The 18,965-nt window shown below is 33.8% G+C and overlaps 2 protein-coding genes across 3 annotated transcripts; both read left to right on the top strand.

Moving 5' to 3' along the window:
* Window positions 1-8,464: 8,464 nt before the first annotated feature.
* On the top strand, window positions 8,465-12,545 carry LOC7498064 (serine/threonine-protein kinase STY13). 2 transcript variants are annotated; one of them, XM_024610081.2, is made up of 6 exons: window positions 8,465-9,769; window positions 10,305-10,426; window positions 10,810-11,015; window positions 11,102-11,276; window positions 11,562-11,700; window positions 12,156-12,545. In XM_024610081.2, the coding sequence occupies exons 1-6, from the start codon at window positions 9,439-9,441 to the stop codon at window positions 12,245-12,247; spliced, it is 1,065 nt and encodes a 354-aa protein (XP_024465849.1). In that variant the 5' UTR covers window positions 8,465-9,438; the 3' UTR covers window positions 12,248-12,545. The 2 variants fall into 2 exon arrangements, with proteins under 2 accessions (XP_024465849.1, XP_002314673.2); XM_002314637.4 differs by having other exon boundaries at window positions 8,467-9,769; window positions 11,562-11,696.
* A 2,404-nt stretch (window positions 12,546-14,949) lies between these two features.
* LOC7474182 (homocysteine S-methyltransferase 3) lies at window positions 14,950-18,824 on the top strand. Its single transcript, XM_002314638.4, has 7 exons — window positions 14,950-15,305; window positions 17,026-17,082; window positions 17,174-17,400; window positions 17,561-17,690; window positions 17,804-18,007; window positions 18,124-18,195; window positions 18,497-18,824. The coding sequence occupies exons 1-7, from the start codon at window positions 15,123-15,125 to the stop codon at window positions 18,638-18,640; spliced, it is 1,017 nt and encodes a 338-aa protein (XP_002314674.2). The 5' UTR covers window positions 14,950-15,122; the 3' UTR covers window positions 18,641-18,824.
* The last annotated feature ends 141 nt before the right edge of the window (window positions 18,825-18,965 follow it).

An 18,965-nucleotide genomic window follows, 5' to 3' on the forward strand; every position in this document is an offset into this window, starting at 1 on the left:
AAGCTTTTTATTACCTCCATTATGGTGGCCATAATTGGTCAGATCCATCAATAATTGAGATGATAAAAACACATCTTCCAAAATCATCTAAACAGAGATTAAATAATAAATTCGTGACAACCATATTTTATAAAAGAAAATGATGGTTTGCCTATGATTTTGATATTGGTGTTTGCATCATTTTTTTTAATGGAATCTATAGAATTGTACGAATATTGAAGATTGTATCGTTATTTTTTATCTATATATATGAACTCGGAATTCTCACTTTTTTCTTCGAAATGTATTTAAAAATAGCTTCGTTTTGTGCTTCTCACGATTTAATTAATTATTATGGCAACATAAAGTGTCGTTGCATTAGGTTTTCTTTTTTGTGCTCCATTAATTAGAATTCGGTAGTATATATGTTAATGAAGGGGAGAAGATTGATCGAACAAAACGTCTAAGATATTGAGAGTTGGATTATTGAGGCAAAAAACAAGAGGCATTAATGGTAGATAGCAACTCTCTCGTATTCTTTGTAGGTAGCCCCGCCATGCCAGGCCATTTAGGGCTTCATGAAGCCTCTGTCAGCAAAAATAAACCCTCCACCTCTAATCTAGTGAAAGAGCGAGACTTTAGCTTATCGAAGCGTGATTTAGTTTTTTGAGGGTATCAATTTATGAGCAAATTTCTAATTAAATTGTGTTTTTAATGTACTTTTATTAACTTACCTGCCTTGTTAGAGGAGTTGTACACGATCGATGTGCAATCAAGTTCCAACCACGTACTGTCTATTGTTTTTTTTCCGACCATTTCTGTTCTCTAATTACCTGCAACAACCTCAAAGTCCAGAAATAAAATGGGCCATTTATTTTATTGTTGTTGTTTTTTTTTTTTAAAAAAAACTATGATTTGAATTTGGAATTCTAGATTTTTAAAGACATGTCTTTAAAATAGTTTCACTTTGTGTTTTTTTAATATAATTTAATTATTTCAACAACATAAAATGAATTTGAGTATGGAGGCCACCTATATTTCACACCCAAACCTTCAAAGTTAAAGAAACTTCAAAAACTTTATTTCCTCTTTACATAAATACAAGTATCGTGCATGTTTATCTGAGAGATAGATAATAATCATGCTTGCAATGGTAATTGTGGCCATGAATAGAAGAAAATGTTCGGTTAACACATAGGGTTAAAAGCTTATTTATTTATATTGTAAATAGCTACTTTTTACTTTTTATATATTTGTCCACGCGCGTATGTGTGTGTATACGTTTTAATATCTAAAAAAATATTAATTTTTTCATTTTACAATAAAAATAAAAATTCACTGATTATTTGACTATAGGTACACTAAAATTAACATGGAAATATAAATTATCATTATAATTATTTGAGACATGCATGTGAAAATCTATATTTAGTTTTTAGACATTTTTTAGTGAATAGTAAAATTTTATGGTCTTGCTAAAGTGAGGAAACACATCAATACGTAGCGTGTTTGACAGTATGGTTGCGGGTGCTTTTCAAATAACTTTTCATGCCAATGATGTTTTTTTATTTTTTAAAAATTATTTTTGACATCAGCACATCAAAACGATCCAAAACGTACAAACTATATTAAATTTTAGTAAAAAAAAAATTAAAATTTTTGGAAACGCAGCCATACGTAAACTTTCGAAGCCAGTTTTTTATATTATTATTTTTTGTTCGTAGTAAACTCAAAAGTCAAAACGATGACAAGGAGATACAAACGGGAGCTCTCCGAATCTTTCCCAGATTTCAACACTAAATTTATTTACTACAGAACCAGTACCTCGATGGATCATCATCGCCACAGGGTCAACATGTTGCATGTGATGTTCTTGATGTTGCAGGTTTCACCTACAATGTGCCATATTAATCTGGTATTTTAGCAGCTGTACATGTAGTCTTGAACTGGGAAACATATGTTTCGTCGAATATCAACTAGGTGAACACAACCTTCCCGTGACCAAATATTGAATTTTATTGCAAGTCTAAAAATCCCTACCACCCTGCTGCTGGCCCTTACAAGTGGCTGTGTGATCATGTGGAAATTAACACTATACTATTGTCCACAATTTAATATAAGGTAGGTCCATCCAAAGGCTTGTAGCCTTACTAGTCGATATACAGCACCGTTGAAAGGATCATCGTGGCTGACGATAGTGACAGCTGGAGATATTAGGCTTCGGCGCGCAAAGATTTCAAAAGGTAGGTTATTTGGTATTGGCCGGTTTCATGTCCCCCACGGGTAATAATAGACCTTAACCGATTTTCTACCCATAACACTCCTTTTAAAAGAATTCATTTAAACCTTTTATTAAATATGGAGAGCAAAAAAATTTGACTCGGCCGAGGTGTAATACGAGACACCCATATATGGCCTGTATTTCTACATTCCAATCGGCAAATTATTTCAAATTATACTCAGGATCGAGCAAGAAAGCATCAACTGATCAGGACATTAATTATATGGTTTGTTGGCCCTTCACATCAAAGTTTTAAAACCTCTCAAGTGATTATCATCTACTCATATTTACGCCCCTTTTTATGTGCTGGGTGAGTTTGTTGCGCATTGAAAAGGTAATCAACTCGAGCATCTATATATCATCTCTTATATTTATTTACCTTTACAAGCCGTTCACTTTCCCAAAGTCGGGTGTCTAGCAGTAACAGCAGGGGAGGGTCTTTTGTTAGGGTACATGTGGTCCCTTAAACGTGAAGAAAGGCGTGTCACGTGAGACCCCATCCTCGCATGAAAGCCCAGGCCTAACAGGGTCAAGCAAATTAAAGCAAGAACTTCTTGAAACAATGATACATCCGAAGATGGTTGCGGTTGAATTAATTAGATTTTAGATTTTTTTTTAAAATTTACTTAAGTGTTGCAAATTTTTTTCCTATTAAAAATTTATGTGATAGTTAATTTTAAAATCTTAAAAAATTAATTAAAATACATGTAAGGGAGTCCGGTTATCCATAATTAAATATATATATACACACACGAACGAACGAATAGAGAAATACATTGTTTTTTGTTCTTTCCCAACTCCCCACATTCTCTGGAATATGAACTTCATGCCCAAAATCATGGTGTCGACTAACATGCGTACTTTATAGCATGTTCTTGCTGGAAAAACAACTTTGTTTTCACTTAGTTATCTGACACGACATTGACAATATTGTTAGCATTGAAATTGACACCCATGTAGAACACACAGCGGGAAAGAAAATCAGTGAAAGCTAGCGGCAAGTACGCTACACTTGTTTTTATATATATATATATATATATATATAAGTATAATAATGCTATAGTAATTGTGTATAAATTAAGAAAATGACTCCACAGTTTTTAAGACCTTATGTGAGTGTCAGATTGTGGATTGATAGAATAAAGTTTGGTTGACCAACTATTAAAGACTTTAATTGTTTAATTTGGGATGCTCTTGCAGTTTACAAGCGACCATAAGAAAAGTCACAGTCAAAGTAATCTCGTTGAGGCAGTGTCTTAGTACTGCTTACTGAATACATACAGAGACGGGCAAGTTCCTCGTAACATTTGCATCTTTTCTTGTGAAGCGGGCATTGCTAGAAACTTTCTCTGGGTTTTGAGTTTTTTCTGGTACTGACTTCATTAATTAATGTTCTAGTTATGTGGTTTAGTCAGGATTTTGGATTTTTTCCTTTATATTTTGCTGAAGGAACTTTCCTAATTCCCAGAAACACAAGGTCGCCGGAAGAGGATGTAATGGAGAGCTAACTTTAGTCAGTATAGGCCGTAGTGAGCCAGCTAGTAGCAGTAAGATTAGGAGTGGCTGTCTATTTTCTGCCTGCTAATCACCGCATGTTTAGTTTGGTCCTGACATGGCAAAATGGAAACCCATAATTATTAACCCACCCTACTCCTAATAATGCGTGTTTCTGCCCATGTTTTTTTTCTCGAGTAGGAGAGGTCCACAGTTAGATTAGGCCTCCCGAAGATGTGCACTGCACTCATGGCAAAATCAAGATTGCAAGTGCCAGTTATAATCACGCTGTAGTTTTTAACGTAGAGTTGGATTATTGGAATCCCATCTGCCACCATCAAGTAGCTATTTGAATTTTGAAGGGGACATTTTTATTCTCTTTTTTTTTCCATGTTTTTTCCTGAAACATGTAACCTCCATTTCAATGGACTTGGAATGCTCTCGGAATCCTTGAATGTCCGCTATGAGTCCTATAATATTGGGCCTAGTCTATAAGAGGTCCATCAATAGCATATCTGTCCTGCGAGTTCTATCATCGCAACTGGAAAACCTTGTTGGCCCAGTTTCGAAACGAATAAACAGAAAATACAAGGCAACCGTGGATTAAATACAAGTTTGAGAACCATCAGACTGCATTCCAAAGGCCACCCCCATGTCTTGAAGAAAGAACAGGAAGCATGCCATTGACCTATCATTGGTTCCTTATGAGCACCTTGCTGGGTTTGCTGCAACTTCAAAAAATGAGTGTTTTGGTAGGCTAGCCCGCTAGAGGATGTAGCGGTCTTGGTCATGTATGGAGGAGGGTGTGAGGTAGCTGATGCTATGATGATGACTCAGGGTCTTGGACTCCGCAATCCTATCCGATATAAACACCAATTTTCGGATGGATTACCTTTGTTGTTGTTGTTGAATTTGTGTCCCGTTGCCTGTTGATAATACAATAAATAAATAAATAAAGTTTGTTGAAGCTGATGATCAACCTAGCTTCATGTGAAGCTCAATTGGGGCACGTCTAACCAAGCTTTTTTGGATTGGATTGGTTAGGCATGGCCCAATTGAGCTACCATTTTCTCTATATTTAATTCTTTTGTCTTCATCTCGTTTCACTTGGTTTGCAACAACTAAGCTGAAGCTTGGTTTGGCTGATGTCCAATCAAGCTCAAACTCTAGTTATTTTTAGTTTATTATCCATAAATAGTAATATCCATGATATTATTCAAGAATAATAAATTGAGATGAGCAAAAAATAATCCAGTCAGATCGAAGTTTGAACTCGTTCATAAATAATATTTTTTTACTAGTATCTTTTTATTTTTTTTCTAGATATTTTACATATATTTTTCAATATTATATATTCTTTGAAAAAGAAAAGAGGATAATTCATCTAAATAACATTATATAAAGAACACTCTCAACAAATAGAGATCATACATCTTTTCTCTACACAAAAAATACTATTTTTATTTTTTTTAATTTTTACCTATTTATCATTTAAGAAAGAAGCTTAAATACTAATTTAAATATCAGAATGTATCTTGTTTTATGAGGAACTTGTTTTATAGGTATAACTCGGACCAAAAACTCATCATTCAAAAAGAGTCTGAATATTTTTCTTTGAAGTTTTTTCATGATTTTTTCATCTATCTTTACAAACTTAACTGGAAATCCAAGTTTATTTTTACTTGAGCAATATGATATTACACATGAAGAAAACTCATGAGTATCATTCTTCCTTTTTTTTTTACTTCTACCCCTGGTTCAGGACCCAAAAATACATGTCATTTAATTTTATATAATTACATATAAATTAAAATTTGATTTTACTTATATATATTAGATTTATTATTAGTCTTGCTAAACATAATTAATATTTTAATTGGTTTAGCACACGAAGTTATGTTATGTGATGACTTTTGATATTTCATTATGTAATTATTCATTTTGATATTTAATTAAATTCATGTACATAATAGGTGTATGAATTTTAAGTAGCACTAGATATAGCCATGGCTGTTATATAATATCCACGATTTAAAACCACGCCTCGTCTTTATATTTTATTTTTTGAAATGTTCATATTTAAATTTTATTTTTTAATATTTCCTCTCTAATTGTTTCATTCCCTACCAATCTCAACGTGATATTTGGGATAATAAAATCAAGAGTTAAGACTACAAAACTTTGGCCTTATGTTCTAATAGGAAACAGATAAAGGTCAAGCACAAATCCACCCTTTCAAGAGGCAGTAGACATGGGAGAATCTCAAATCCTCTCACTAATAAATCTTAGATGCCAGTAAAATTGTGTGGTTATTACTAATTATGAATGCCAGATGCATGCCTGACTATGTGGGAACGAGCTTGTTTTGTGTTTTTAGACTGAAAACAAACATGAAATATTTAATGTTTTCGGAGCAGTTTCAATGATCTTGTATGGATCAAAACCATTAAAAAAAAATAAATCAATTTCATACGAAAGCACTGGGAAAAAAAAGCATATGGAATCGTGTAATTGTCGATAGAATTAAGTTATAGTTAATTAACTTGATTTCCAAAAAAAAGTTAAATTTAAAGAAAATGTAAAACATAACTTGGGTCAAAGTAGAAAACATAGGACAATATACGTATCACGATTAGAGGTCCTCCACTGCCACACATCTCGTTCATTTTTTTTCCAATCGAGTTTTTGTCTGAATCTGTTGAAGGATACATCCCCAGGTAAAGGATGCTGGCTGCATAAACAGAAGACAACTTCTCGCAACTCAAAATGCCTTTATTTACTTACGCCATGCTTGATCTCCCACTGTACTTGCCTTGATTTGAACCAGGCTCGTCAAACTCTAAGAACAGAAGACGAAAATAGAGAAACAATTCAGAGTTCAAATTAATTTGTGTTAAAACTCGTCTGCTTGGGTGTTTGTATGCATGGATATTCTTTTTACTTAAGTTGTTGACAGTTGTATATTTAATTTATAAGCTCAACCTAGCATACATTAAGTACAATATGTATACATTTCTCTCGTTCGAGGACATGGATATAATTACATATAAATATATATTTTTTTATTAATATGGATGTTCGGGTCAATTTACATATATCTCAATTATTCCTATGAATCCTAAAATTAATCATCATATAAACTTCTAATGAACTAAAATAAACTAGAATTTATAATTATTAAAAAACAAATTTAAAATTTAACCGGATACGTTACACTCAAGATTTGCATAAAAGTATTCTTATGCTATGATTCATTGCCGCTTGTTAACAAAAACCTTAAACTATCCAAGCCTTGTTGTTGTTTCAGTAAATTAACAGCAACATCATTATCATAATATTGGTCTTTACAATGAACTTAAAGGACGGCAGAGTTCGGACATGAGTCCAGCCGAATGTTAGTTATTGTCGTGTTAATTTACGACATATGCTCATTGTTCGACTTCGATAGTGACAACATAATTAAGATCTCAGGTGTAATTGCCCAGCTTCAATATTCACAATCCATATTAATTAAGTACGCATAATTAAATTCATGTAAAAACTCTTAACGGACTTCTTAATTACTTTTTTACTTTGATAGGTTGATTTTAGAAGACTTGAAAATGTTTTTTTTTTCTAACTCCTAATCCAAATAGGACGATAATCGATAACAACTTACAAGTCAGAGAGATGTAGCTCAAATTCTACGATTAAATTTCATCCTAGCTACTTTCCTCGTTCTAGAAAAAGAAAGTTCTGGTAGGATTAATAAAAATGGCGTTATAATTAATATTATAGAATATCACGATTTAATATGCTAATTAAAATTTTAAGAATCATGGGATTTTCTTAATAAAACAAAAATGAAAGAAGCCAGAAAAACCTTTGGGCTAGATAAACATAGCATTTGCAGAGAAATCCTTGCTGGTAAGATGCGTTTTGGTGGCTCCGAACATCCACGGTGTTGATTGTTTTCGGTAAAAAGGTTAAAAACCACTTGTTGTCCCTTCACTTTTGACATTTGGTCTAAGTGAACACTTTACAAGTAATTTGATCAAATAAATCCTTTTGCTATTCCACCTCTAATTCGAAACGGGAGGTTCGATGTGATCAATTCATTTGTGGAGGGACCAAATTGACAAAACACCACCGCCTGTAAGTTTTAGCCAAAGAAAATGTTTACTCCAATCACGGGAAAATTTAATCCTCCGGTCCTTTCAGGATCTTGCAATTCTGATCTCTGTTGGATGGTGCCTTTTGGCCATTGACTCATCACAAGAACATGCCCAATTAAGCGCATTGAGGGTCTTGGCCTGGCGGTGGGAGGGGCTTGTTCCTTTCCGCTGTTTCTGGGTTTGAGCCTTCATGTGCACGCTTATCACCCTTGCGGTGCTTTACATGTTCACTGGATTTGCAGGATGTTCAGTGAGCTATGGGATTAGTCATGGTGCGCGCAAGTTGGCTCGGACACTCATGTAAATAAAAAAAAACTTATCCCAGATAGAATCAAAATCGATTTGGAGAGGTGATGGCCATTTTAAGAATCATGGTTGTATTTAGCCACCTTTAATTTGATTTTTTTTCTTGAAAATATATTATTTTTTATATGATATATTAAAATAATTTAAAATTATTAGAAAAAGATTAATTTGAAAAAATAAATGTTTTTTATTTTTTAAAAAATACAAAAACAAAGCTTTAAATACAGTTTTGTATGTTAGATTTTGAAATACTCTCTCTCTCTCTCTCCAACCATCCACAAGAAAAGCCATAATTTTGCCAGCCAACCCCCGTGCTTCTCTCGTACTTCTCTCTATTTGGTTAACAACAAACAATCGTTTTTTTGTTTACTATTTGCTCTTTGAAATTCTATCCACGAAACCCTTCTTCTCTTCTTCCCTTTATAATTGCGTGGAAGAAAACAAAGGGAATGTTGATGATGGTGGTGATGAATATGACATCATTGAGCTTTTTCCGACTCTATCCTTGCTCTCTACATTACTTTTTAGAGCATTCAAAGTCAACTTTATCGTCTTTTCTCTGAAGTTTTCGCTCTTTTTTTTTGGGTTTATGGGTTTTGCTTGCTTGCATGCGTGCTGTTTTTTTTTTACTTAAAGGTTTGGTTTTTCAGAAATTTTGCTAGCTTTTAAATTCTGGTTCATTCTTATTTTATTGCTCCTTGTTTAGATAATGGTTGGAATCGGGTCGTTTTCTTAGGGTTTTCTTTTGTTTGTATTTGTTTGTAGTTTTGCTTCGTTAGGAGACGTGATATGAATATATAGTTGGTGATGGGGAATTGGGTTTTTGAACCAATGTAAGGGTCAATTCATAGACCGCAAAACAAAGCATTTTTGTTATTCTTTTTTCTGATTGGTGGGCAATCTATTACAAATATTGTTCTTTTGGTTATTAGGTCAATATTGTAGGGAACTTGAATAGGATTTTGGGTTCGTGAAATTGGGTTTCTTTTTGTTCAAGATTTTTCGTTGTTGTCTTTGATTAGTAATTCAATTGGTAATTGCATAAGGATCTTGATAATTTTTCTGTTCTTGATCATTCAAGTTTTGATCAGTTAATGCGAATTCGAGGGCAATGAGCATGGTGATGAAAAACTGATTTTTTTTCCTTTTACTATTCTTGGATTTTCGTCTAGAATTTGAGGTTGTCTTTGGTATTCACGGTTATTGCATTGTATTTGGTTCTTTATGATGGATTCAAAAACAAGTGGTAATGCTGGAGATGTCATGGTTGCGAAGAAACCGGATAACCAAGAAGGTGGTGCCAATTCAAATGTGAAAGGTATAGGAGGTGCGAGTAGCAAAGATATGTATTTTCGAGCTGATAAAATCGATCTTAAAAGCTTGGATGCACAGCTTGAGAAGCACCTGAGCAGGGTATGGTCAAGGGACATTGAAATCCAAAGGCCTAGAGAAGAGTGGGAAATTGATTTGTCTAAATTGGATATAAGGCATGAGGTAGCCCATGGGACTTTCGGGACCGTGTATCGTGGTACTTATGATAACCAAGTTGTTGCTGGTAATTGCTTTCTGTTTCCCAGTCCTCGCTCTGCATGTCTGTGTTTTTTTTACGCTTATGTGATTGTTCTTATTGTTTTGATTCTCAGAGCTCTTAATTTTAATTTTATTTTTTGGTTTCTGTTTCTGTAAAGGTTATACTGGGGAGTAAATAAGGATATCTTGTTTTTCCTATCCTCCAAAATCTTTATATGAGTTGCCTTTATACTGCTGCTTGTTAACATGCCCTAAATTTTGTAACGCCTTTGAAATTTATCATCTTTTTATTATTGACTATCATGTGATTATTTTAGGATGTTTATATGGCTTCTCTGTTCTTTCCTTGTCTTTTTCAAGAAATCGTTGGAAGTTCAGAAAATTATGCCATGCTTTGTCTGGATTTGGTTGTTTGATACTAATGCCTGCAAAACCTTTTCTCTACAACTCTTGATAAGCAATGATGAAATTGCAGCCTGTTTCCACTAGAGAGATTAGTAGCATTCAGCACTGCGTGTGTTGATGTTGAATTCTCACTGAACTGTTGTTGGATGTCATAGTGAAACTGCTGGACTGGGGGGAGGATGGTATGGCCACAGCTGCTGAGACCATGGCTGTCCGGGCATCATTTCAGCAAGAGGTTGCTGTTTGGCACAAGCTTGACCATCCTAACGTTACAAAAGTACAAAATTATTCTTAAACTTCTTGTGTTCATTATATTATGAGCATCACATAGCATGGAAGTTGGCTTTTTTGGGTTGTGCAATTTTCCATGTTGTATTACCCTACCAATAATTACATAATGGATTCCTCTTGGCAAGCATGTTTTCTTGATACTTTGTTATAAATGTAGTTATCGTGTGTGTCTTACCATAGTGGAATTCATAAACGAGATGTAAATGTTAACTTATATTAACAAAAAATAACTTGCCACTTACTTAGAAGCCCTTTTAGTTGAATCCATATGCTTGGAGGATCATCCTCCCAGCCATTGTAGACATCATCATAAGCTTATCATTCATGTTATTTTTATTTCTGATGCTTTAAGTTCCAATTTTCTAACAGTTTGTTGGAGCATCAATGGGAACTCTCAACCTCAAGATTCCTGCCAAAAACCCATCTGATGATAACATCAATCTCCCTGCTAGGGCATGCTGTGTTGTTGTTGAGTATCTCCCTGGCGGTACACTAAAACAATACTTGATAAGAAATAGTCGAAAGAAACTTGCTTTTAAGGTTGTAATCCAACTTGCTTTGGATCTCTCTAGAGGGTGAGTTTCTATTTCCATTCATTTTCTTTTATTGAAAAAATTCCCTATAAAAATTGTAGTTACTGACTAGTGTTACTAATTTGCAGTCTTAGCTATCTACATTCAAAGAAGATTGTACATCGTGATGTCAAGACTGAAAACATGTTACTAGATTCTCATAAAACTCTTAAAATTGCTGATTTTGGTGTTGCCCGTATTGAAGCTCAGAATCCATGTGAAATGACCGGAGAAACTGGCACCCTTGGATACATGGCCCCTGAGGTAATTCATGCTTTAATGAAACCTTTTTTTTCCCTAGGCAGAAGTTTTTTATAAAGAAATTTTGTATATTATCAGGTGATTGGTTATTTAAACAAGTCTGGGATGCATGTAAATGATGTGTAATGATTACTAAGTCAATTCTTGTGGCATGTTCAACATGGACTCCACAACGGCATGCTTTGCTGTTAATTGTAAATTTATAACCGTATGGACATGGAATGCAATTGAATTGGCATGTTTGAATTCTTATTGAATCACACCTTTCTAACCAGATACTTTATGCAGGTTCTTGATGGCAAACCATATAACAGAAGATGTGATGTCTACAGCTTTGGCATTTGCTTATGGGAAATTTATTGTTGTGACATGCCTTACCCTGATCTTAGCTTCGCTGATGTCTCATCTGCTGTTGTTCGACAGGTAGGTTAGTAATTTAGTAAACAAGTCACATGCCTAGTTTTTATTATTTTTGTGTTTATGGTTTTTTTTTTCCTGTTATATGGTGGTGACCTGAGGAGGTTCAAAGTGAATGTTATCTCACTGTTCATGATTATGGATTTAGAACTTTGTGATCATATTGTTTATCTACATGCCATATGATTTGCCTCTTCTTTGCGAGGTAGCCCGTGACAGCAGTTGATGAATTGGTCCCTTTCTTCTTTCAAATTTTGGTGATGGACATGCTTTTGTAATTAATTAACTGTACAAGCAAGGAAAAGGCTAAGTTTAGTTGTAAACTGTAAAGCTCTTGAGAGAGCTGATATCCTGTTGTTAAAATAGTTTTTTCTTTTACTAAAACTTTTTACGAGACCTTAAAATCTAGCAACCTGCCAAAGTTCATATATATCGGTAATTTATACTGCATGATTTTATTGGCAGAATTTGCGTCCAGATATTCCAAGATGCTGTCCAAGTTCTTTAGCAAATGTCATGAGAAAATGCTGGGATGGAAATGCGGAAAAACGTCCTGAAATGGATGAGGTGGTGAAAATGTTGGAAGGGATTGATACAAGCAAGGGAGGAGGGATGATACCTGAAGATCAGAATTCCGGCTGTTTCTGTTTCAACCCTGTTCGCGGTCCCTAAGTTGTGCTCTTTCCCCTTTCCTGTTTTTGTCTCTCCCTCGTTGGTTTTGTAACCAGTTGGAGTCGTGATCTAGCTCTTGGCTTGATTGGTTGCAAGCTTTTTCTTCACAGGAATGAAAAACATGTCTCGTGATTGTGCATGGATAGTGAAATAAGGTTTATTGAAGTTTTAACCTTTTGCTTATTACAAGTTATCGTGCTTGTTGCATGCACGATGTGTTGGCATTGCAAGGGCTTAGCCATTCATGTGTGATATCAATTACATGATATGGTAGATTTGTTGGGATGTGCGTGAATGGTTAGTGACATGGAACTGGTCGTTTCGAGGATGCAAGTCTCTGAACACATTCTGTGGCAACAGCTCTTACCGCCGTTGCCTTTCCTGGATAAAATCCAACCCCACCTGCAAATCTTGGGCATTGACGGAAGCTTTTTGGTACGAGCCATTCAGATAAAATCTGAATGGCCTTTTTTTTTTTACCTTTATTGAGCCTGAGTAGAGCTCATATCTCAACTTTGAGCGTCAAAATATGGCTCTGGTTAGTATAATAAAATGATCTAAAATTAGTGCGAAATCCCAATCCCAATCCATTAGTGCGAAAACTTTAATCAATCGGTATTTTCTAAAGGAGAGTGATCTCCATTTTGCCTCAACAAGATAAGCTTCTTATCTCTCTCTCTCTCTCTCTACATTACTTGTTTGTTACTACACAAGTTCTTCAAGAATTTCCAAAAATAAGTGGGAAGTCCAGTCGAACCAATTGATGTTGCCCGCCCACCACTCAAACGGACAAATTCGTGGTCATTTCAAACACCGCTTTCTATGATAATTGACAGGTATGTTAATCCAAATCAAACCCTCTGATTTTTCTCCTGCCTTTAATCACTGACATTGTTTGATATGGTCCTCCTGCTTGTACAGAGTACTAAAAGGAATGTCATTTCCACATCGATATACTGTCTTGTGTGTGTATATATTAACAGATCACTAAGCTTCGAGGGGGGTTTTATTGAACTAAATGCACAATGCATTTCATTATGGATTTGCATGGTGAAATTTTTAATTATAAAACTTTTTTTTAACAACTTCATTCTTTTATGGGTAAATTGAAGACCATCTTCTTTCAATTTGTTGATGAAAGGCATGATTAAATGTCTGGGGATCAAAGTTAAAAGCGGAGAGAAACTAGATTTTTCAAATTGATAGATTTTTAGTCCATGTAGTTTTTTAAAATTTAATTTTGATATAAAATTTTATTTTTAAATCCCTGAATTGATAAAAAAAAAGAGAGAGACGTCGGATTTTAATGAAAAAGAGAAAAACTCTTTTAATATCTTCGTATTATCAAAATATTCAATATTGATGTTAATAGGTATTTGGAATGTTTTTTTAGGTGTTTTTGAATTAAAATAAATTTTTAAATATAAAACACTTCCGAACTAATTTTCCACCAACAAAGGAACGCGAAAATCTGGGTTGCAGAGAATGTTTTGTATCCAGTTTTTTTTTTTTTTTATATATATATATATATATATATATATATATATAAAAGGTTTACTAAAACAATTTAAAGTCCAAACGGATGTTTTTTTAGGTTCAGACGCATTGTGCCTTGGCTGTTTTTAGGTCCGCTGTTGCTGATCGCAATCAATCTGTGAGTCACTATCACCGTTCATGAAATCTTGCGTATAACAGTGCTGGAATCTTTGTTTTTCAATTGCGCAAAAGTGGAGTCTCTCTTTCTCCATTTCCACAGTTTCACCTTTAAGATAAGGATTTCACCTCATCTATAAAGATTTCTTTTTCTTTTTTTTTGGACGAAACATGGTCAAAATAAAACCTCAGTAACTGGACTGAATTTAGATCAGATTCAAGCTGTAATCTCCACAGCCTTAAGATAGAGTTTGAGATAGTATTTTAAATACTGTTTAGTAAATAAATGATTTTTTTATTATTTTTAAATTACTTGGATGTTCTTGTATTAAAAATAAATTTTAAAATATATATTATTTTAATATATTGTTTTTAAAAAATATTATAAAAAACCACCAATACTACCATACGAAACGCTTATTTAACCTAGCGAACCTGGACTTTAAACCGGCTGGATACATGCTGTCGTAGTGAAATTGGAAACTGTGTCTAGTTTTATATTAGGCAAATAATAAAAAAGGACATGCTCCTCCAAAATTATAGGACAGAGTACACAACGTCCCTCTTCCTTAATTTATCTATCTATTTATTGTTAATCTTTTCATGATATCTATTTAATCACTTTTTCTCTTTTCTATTTTAAAAAAACAATTGGGGGAAAATATAAAATGGAAAAAAGGAATAAATAATTAGTTTTTAACATAAAAAACCAATTAAATCAGGGATTAATTTATAATTTACACTGGATCTGGTGCAGTTAATTTAGGGATGAATTGCGGAGATGGTCCTAAAAATCCTCCACCTCTATTTTGCACGTCCTTTCCATCCAGCAAGACACGTCATTCATGGTTGCAAGATAGAACGACTCGTCGGTTTAAAGTATAGTAATTAATTTATCAACATTTACAAGTACTATGGGGGCAATACAATAACTTTGACAGCTTCACTTCCACAGTTCCACTTCTCTCTATAAAATGGTTGCAGGAATTAGGAACGCATTAACTTGGTGCTTCCAGTTTCTTCTGAGCAACCAAAGACGTGCTGGCAACTCGCCGTCCCTCGCTTAACCTCTTGTTTCTTCCGTCTTCATCATCAATAACTAACAACATGGAACTGGGAAACGTTGAAAATTCGTCGACGACGTTGATGACGGATTTCCTCAAACAATGTGGTGGCTATGCTGTTGTTGACGGCGGCTTAGCTACTGAGCTCGAAAGACATGGTGCTGACCTTAATGACCCTCTCTGGAGTGCCAAATGCCTCATCAGTTCTCCTCACCTCGTTAGAAGGGTACCCTCGATCTCTCTCACTCTCTCTAAATGTATAAATAAATCTTACGCCTTTCTCTGCGCAGATTAGTCGTTTTTTTTTTCCTCTTTTAGTGAAAATAAGAGAAAAATTAACAAAAATGTCGAGGCTATTAAAAATAGAGCACTTCGATTTTTTTACAAAACCAAAATACAAAAATTAAATTTTATATTCAAATACAATTTTTTTATTCAGAAAATTGAAGAATTTATTTTTTCAAATTTTATGCTAGCTTGAAAAATATATATTTAGAAGTTTTTCATGGTTTTTTTTATAACATTTTCTCTTGTTTTAAATAAAGAAAAGAGAGAAATAATATATGTGTGTGTGTGTATATATTGTACTCAAGCGCCTTTTAATAATATAAGAAATTAAAATTAAAATTATTTTATTTTCTTGTATTTTTATATTTATTTAATATCATAAATTTAATTTTTATTATAAATATAATATATATCTTAAGCTAACAATATAAATTTCTTATGGTAATTCTTAATTTAAATAAAATAAAATTAACATCCTATATTTAGATTATCAAAAATATAAAATAATTATTATAAATTATGATTATGAATTTTTTTAATAAAAAATAGTTATAATCTTGATATATTTCTATTTTTTATGAAAAAAATTCATCTTCATGAATAAATCTTAAAAAAATAGAAAAATAATGAAAAAAATATTTAATTTAATGAACAGACCTGTCCATTTTAATTTTCTTTCTTGTTTTCCTTTTTCAAGGCTTCAACTTTCAATGTCTTTCATCGGACAAATATGATTCCTTTTGTCACGTGTTAATGTTGATGTTTCCAAGCATATATATATATATATATATATATATATATATATATGGAAAAGAATATGTTTAAGGAAGCATGTTATCAAGATAAGTTATAAAACCCATACACTACGTGGAAGCATGTTATGTTGTGTTCGTTTTTACTATGCACCTTGTTTTAAAAAAAGAATTGATTTTTTTTTTAATTTTAAATTAAATTTTATTTTTTAAATTTTTTTAATGTTTTAATATCATAAATAAATTTTAAAAATAAAAACATATTTTTAATATTTTTTATTTTACCACAGCAAACATTAGATGATATATGCGCACAAGCTACGTTTATAGTTGTTTCTTTAAGCAAATGACACGTTTCCATTCCATGAAAGTTAAAAGGTACAAATACATATAGACACATGCTCACGCAAGGTTTTTTCTTTCTTTTCTAAAGATGCAAGAAAAAAGAAGAGAGAAGAGAAGAGACCATATATTTTTCTTGGTTCTTTAAGGTATCCCAGAGACTAATTCTTTGAGGTTCTATTTAAGATAAAAATCTCTTCAAAGAAAATTTATTATATCAACAAGAGTTTGAACCCGAAATTACTTGTTTAAACGAGCAGAATCTCTTCCACTCAGGCCAATCTTTGTTGGTAGAAGATTGAACCTAAAACTACTTGTTTAAACAAGCAGAGCCTTTCCCTCTTAGGCCTGGACTTTGAAGAAACATGAACTATGCCAATTGTTTGTGGAATTGAACTAGTTAGACATTATGGATCTCATGTACATGTTCTCGGGTCTGCATGCTTAAAACGTTCATGGAAAGCTAAAATTGGATAATGAAGTTGTGTTCTCCGTAGCATTTCTTTCTTGATCATGAATGTTCTTGTTGGTAATAGACAATAATGGATGTGTTTAACATGCCAGGTTCACCTAGATTATCTTGATGCTGGTGCAAATATCATACTATCAGCATCTTATCAGGTATTTTTAGTACCGATAATCCAATTATATCTAATTTTTGCGGGGATAAAGTTTCGGCTAACATTTTTTTTTCAAAATAAAAATGTGACAGGCTACTATTCAGGGTTTTGTGGCTAAAGGCTTGTCTGTAGAAGAAGCTGAATCATTGCTTAGGAGAAGTGTTGAAATTGCATGTGAGGCAAGGGAAATTTACTATGACAAAAGTACCAAAGGTTCTTGGGATTACATTGAAAGTGGAAATATCTCTAGACGTCCTGTTTTAGTTGCAGCTTCCATTGGCAGCTATGGTGCTTATTTGGCTGATGGTTCCGAGTATAGGTAAGTAACTAAAAGATTAACATATTATTTGCCCGTGTCATCAGATTATGCGACGGTCTCTAATGCAATTAATTACCAAATATTACATCAAGCTTGTCGTTCCTTCTTGCAATTCCCTTTCTTTTACCCGACAACAATCTGATGCTATCTCTCTTTACAGTGGGAAATATGGGGATGCAGTTTCTCTAGAAACACTGAAGGATTTCCACAGGAGAAGGTTACAGGTTCTACTCAAATCAGGTGCTGACCTGATTGCATGTGAGACAATTCCAAATAGGCTTGAGGCAAAGGTAGTTCATATATTTCTTAGTAGATCATAATTCTGTGGCATTTATTGAGAATGTCGTAACACGTACTTTTTTCTGGCACTGTCCTCATTATTTTGCTTGGTTTTGTTGATCAGGCTTATGCTGAGCTTCTAGAGGAGGAAGGGATAAATATTCCAGCATGGTTCTCTTTCAATTCCAAGGATGGAATTAATGTGGTCAGTGGTGATTCTATACTGGAGTGTGCCTCTATTGCAGATTCATGCAAACAAGTTGTTGCTGTTGGAATCAACTGTACCCCTCCTAGATTTATCCATGGACTTGTTCTCTCCATCCGAAAGGTCTGTTTCCTGGTTAATAATTTTTCCAACTTAAACTAAATTTCCAAAGGAACCTCTGCTATATACATCTAAATTAACCTGTGGGACTAATGCAATTCGGCTGATTAATCTGGCAGGCAACAAGTAAGCCAATAGTCATATATCCAAACAGCGGCGAGACATACAATGCTGAGCTTAAGCAGTGGACGGTGAGCATCCTGATGGAGTTCTTTTTGTTTCAAGTTTTTATTGCTTGTATACCAGGCTGTCTTGTGGACTTCTCCACCAAGCACTGCCTTCTCAGTTCCTGAAGCACTGCAAAGTTGCTAATTCGTTATTTAGAACTACTGCGTATAATTTTATACAAACTAGTCTTTTTAGGACAGCTGATGTTCTTTAACGTTAGATTATCATTTCGAAGCAGTATTTGTTCCTGTTTCTTGATCAATCACTTGCACCATTTCTTTAACGTCAGCGATTCATAAGTTGAATTGATGTTTACTGCTGCAGAAATCAAGTGGAGTGGTAGATGAAGACTTTGTTTCATACATAAACAAGTGGCGTGAAGCGGGGGCTTCTCTATTTGGAGGATGCTGCAGGACTACCCCAAATACCATCAGAGCTATAGGCAATGTGCTCTCCAAAAATCCTTAAAACTTCTTCAGGTGCTAAAACTGAGATGCGATCTCGTGAAGATTAAGAAACCGGGAATAAGAATCTGAAAGCATCTTTGTTCACCAAAAGCCTTGGAACCCAATGTTACACTTTCGTGGGTACATGTAACACTGTCTTCTCTTTGTATCTCAATTAAATAAATAAAATTTCCTCCTTTTCTTTCTTTCTGGTCAAAGTTTTCAAGTGAAATTGGAATAGCAGTAAGTTAGGTGCAACCTTCAATTCAATTATCGATTTATGCAACCTGGCATTTGAACATTGGCTCCAAGTAGGCATAAAAATGATGGCCATTGATAGATAGTTT

Source organism: Populus trichocarpa, chromosome 10, assembly GCF_000002775.5.
Source record: "Populus trichocarpa isolate Nisqually-1 chromosome 10, P.trichocarpa_v4.1, whole genome shotgun sequence".
Taxonomy (NCBI): domain Eukaryota; kingdom Viridiplantae; phylum Streptophyta; class Magnoliopsida; order Malpighiales; family Salicaceae; genus Populus; species Populus trichocarpa.

Coding starts and splice junctions, on each gene's coding strand:
- LOC7498064 (XM_002314637.4), top strand. CDS start 9,439: ATGATGGATTCAAAAACAAGTGGTAATGCTGGAGATGTCATGGTTGCG. Junction 11,016..11,101: donor GCTTTGGATCTCTCTAGAGG/GTGAGTTTCTAT, acceptor ACTAATTTGCAG/TCTTAGCTATCTACATTCAA. Junction 11,277..11,561: donor TTGGATACATGGCCCCTGAG/GTAATTCATGCT, acceptor TACTTTATGCAG/GTTCTTGATGGCAAACCATA.
- LOC7474182 (XM_002314638.4), top strand. CDS start 15,123: ATGGAACTGGGAAACGTTGAAAATTCGTCGACGACGTTGATGACGGAT. Junction 17,691..17,803: donor CAAATAGGCTTGAGGCAAAG/GTAGTTCATATA, acceptor TTTGTTGATCAG/GCTTATGCTGAGCTTCTAGA. Junction 18,196..18,496: donor CTGAGCTTAAGCAGTGGACG/GTGAGCATCCTG, acceptor TTACTGCTGCAG/AAATCAAGTGGAGTGGTAGA.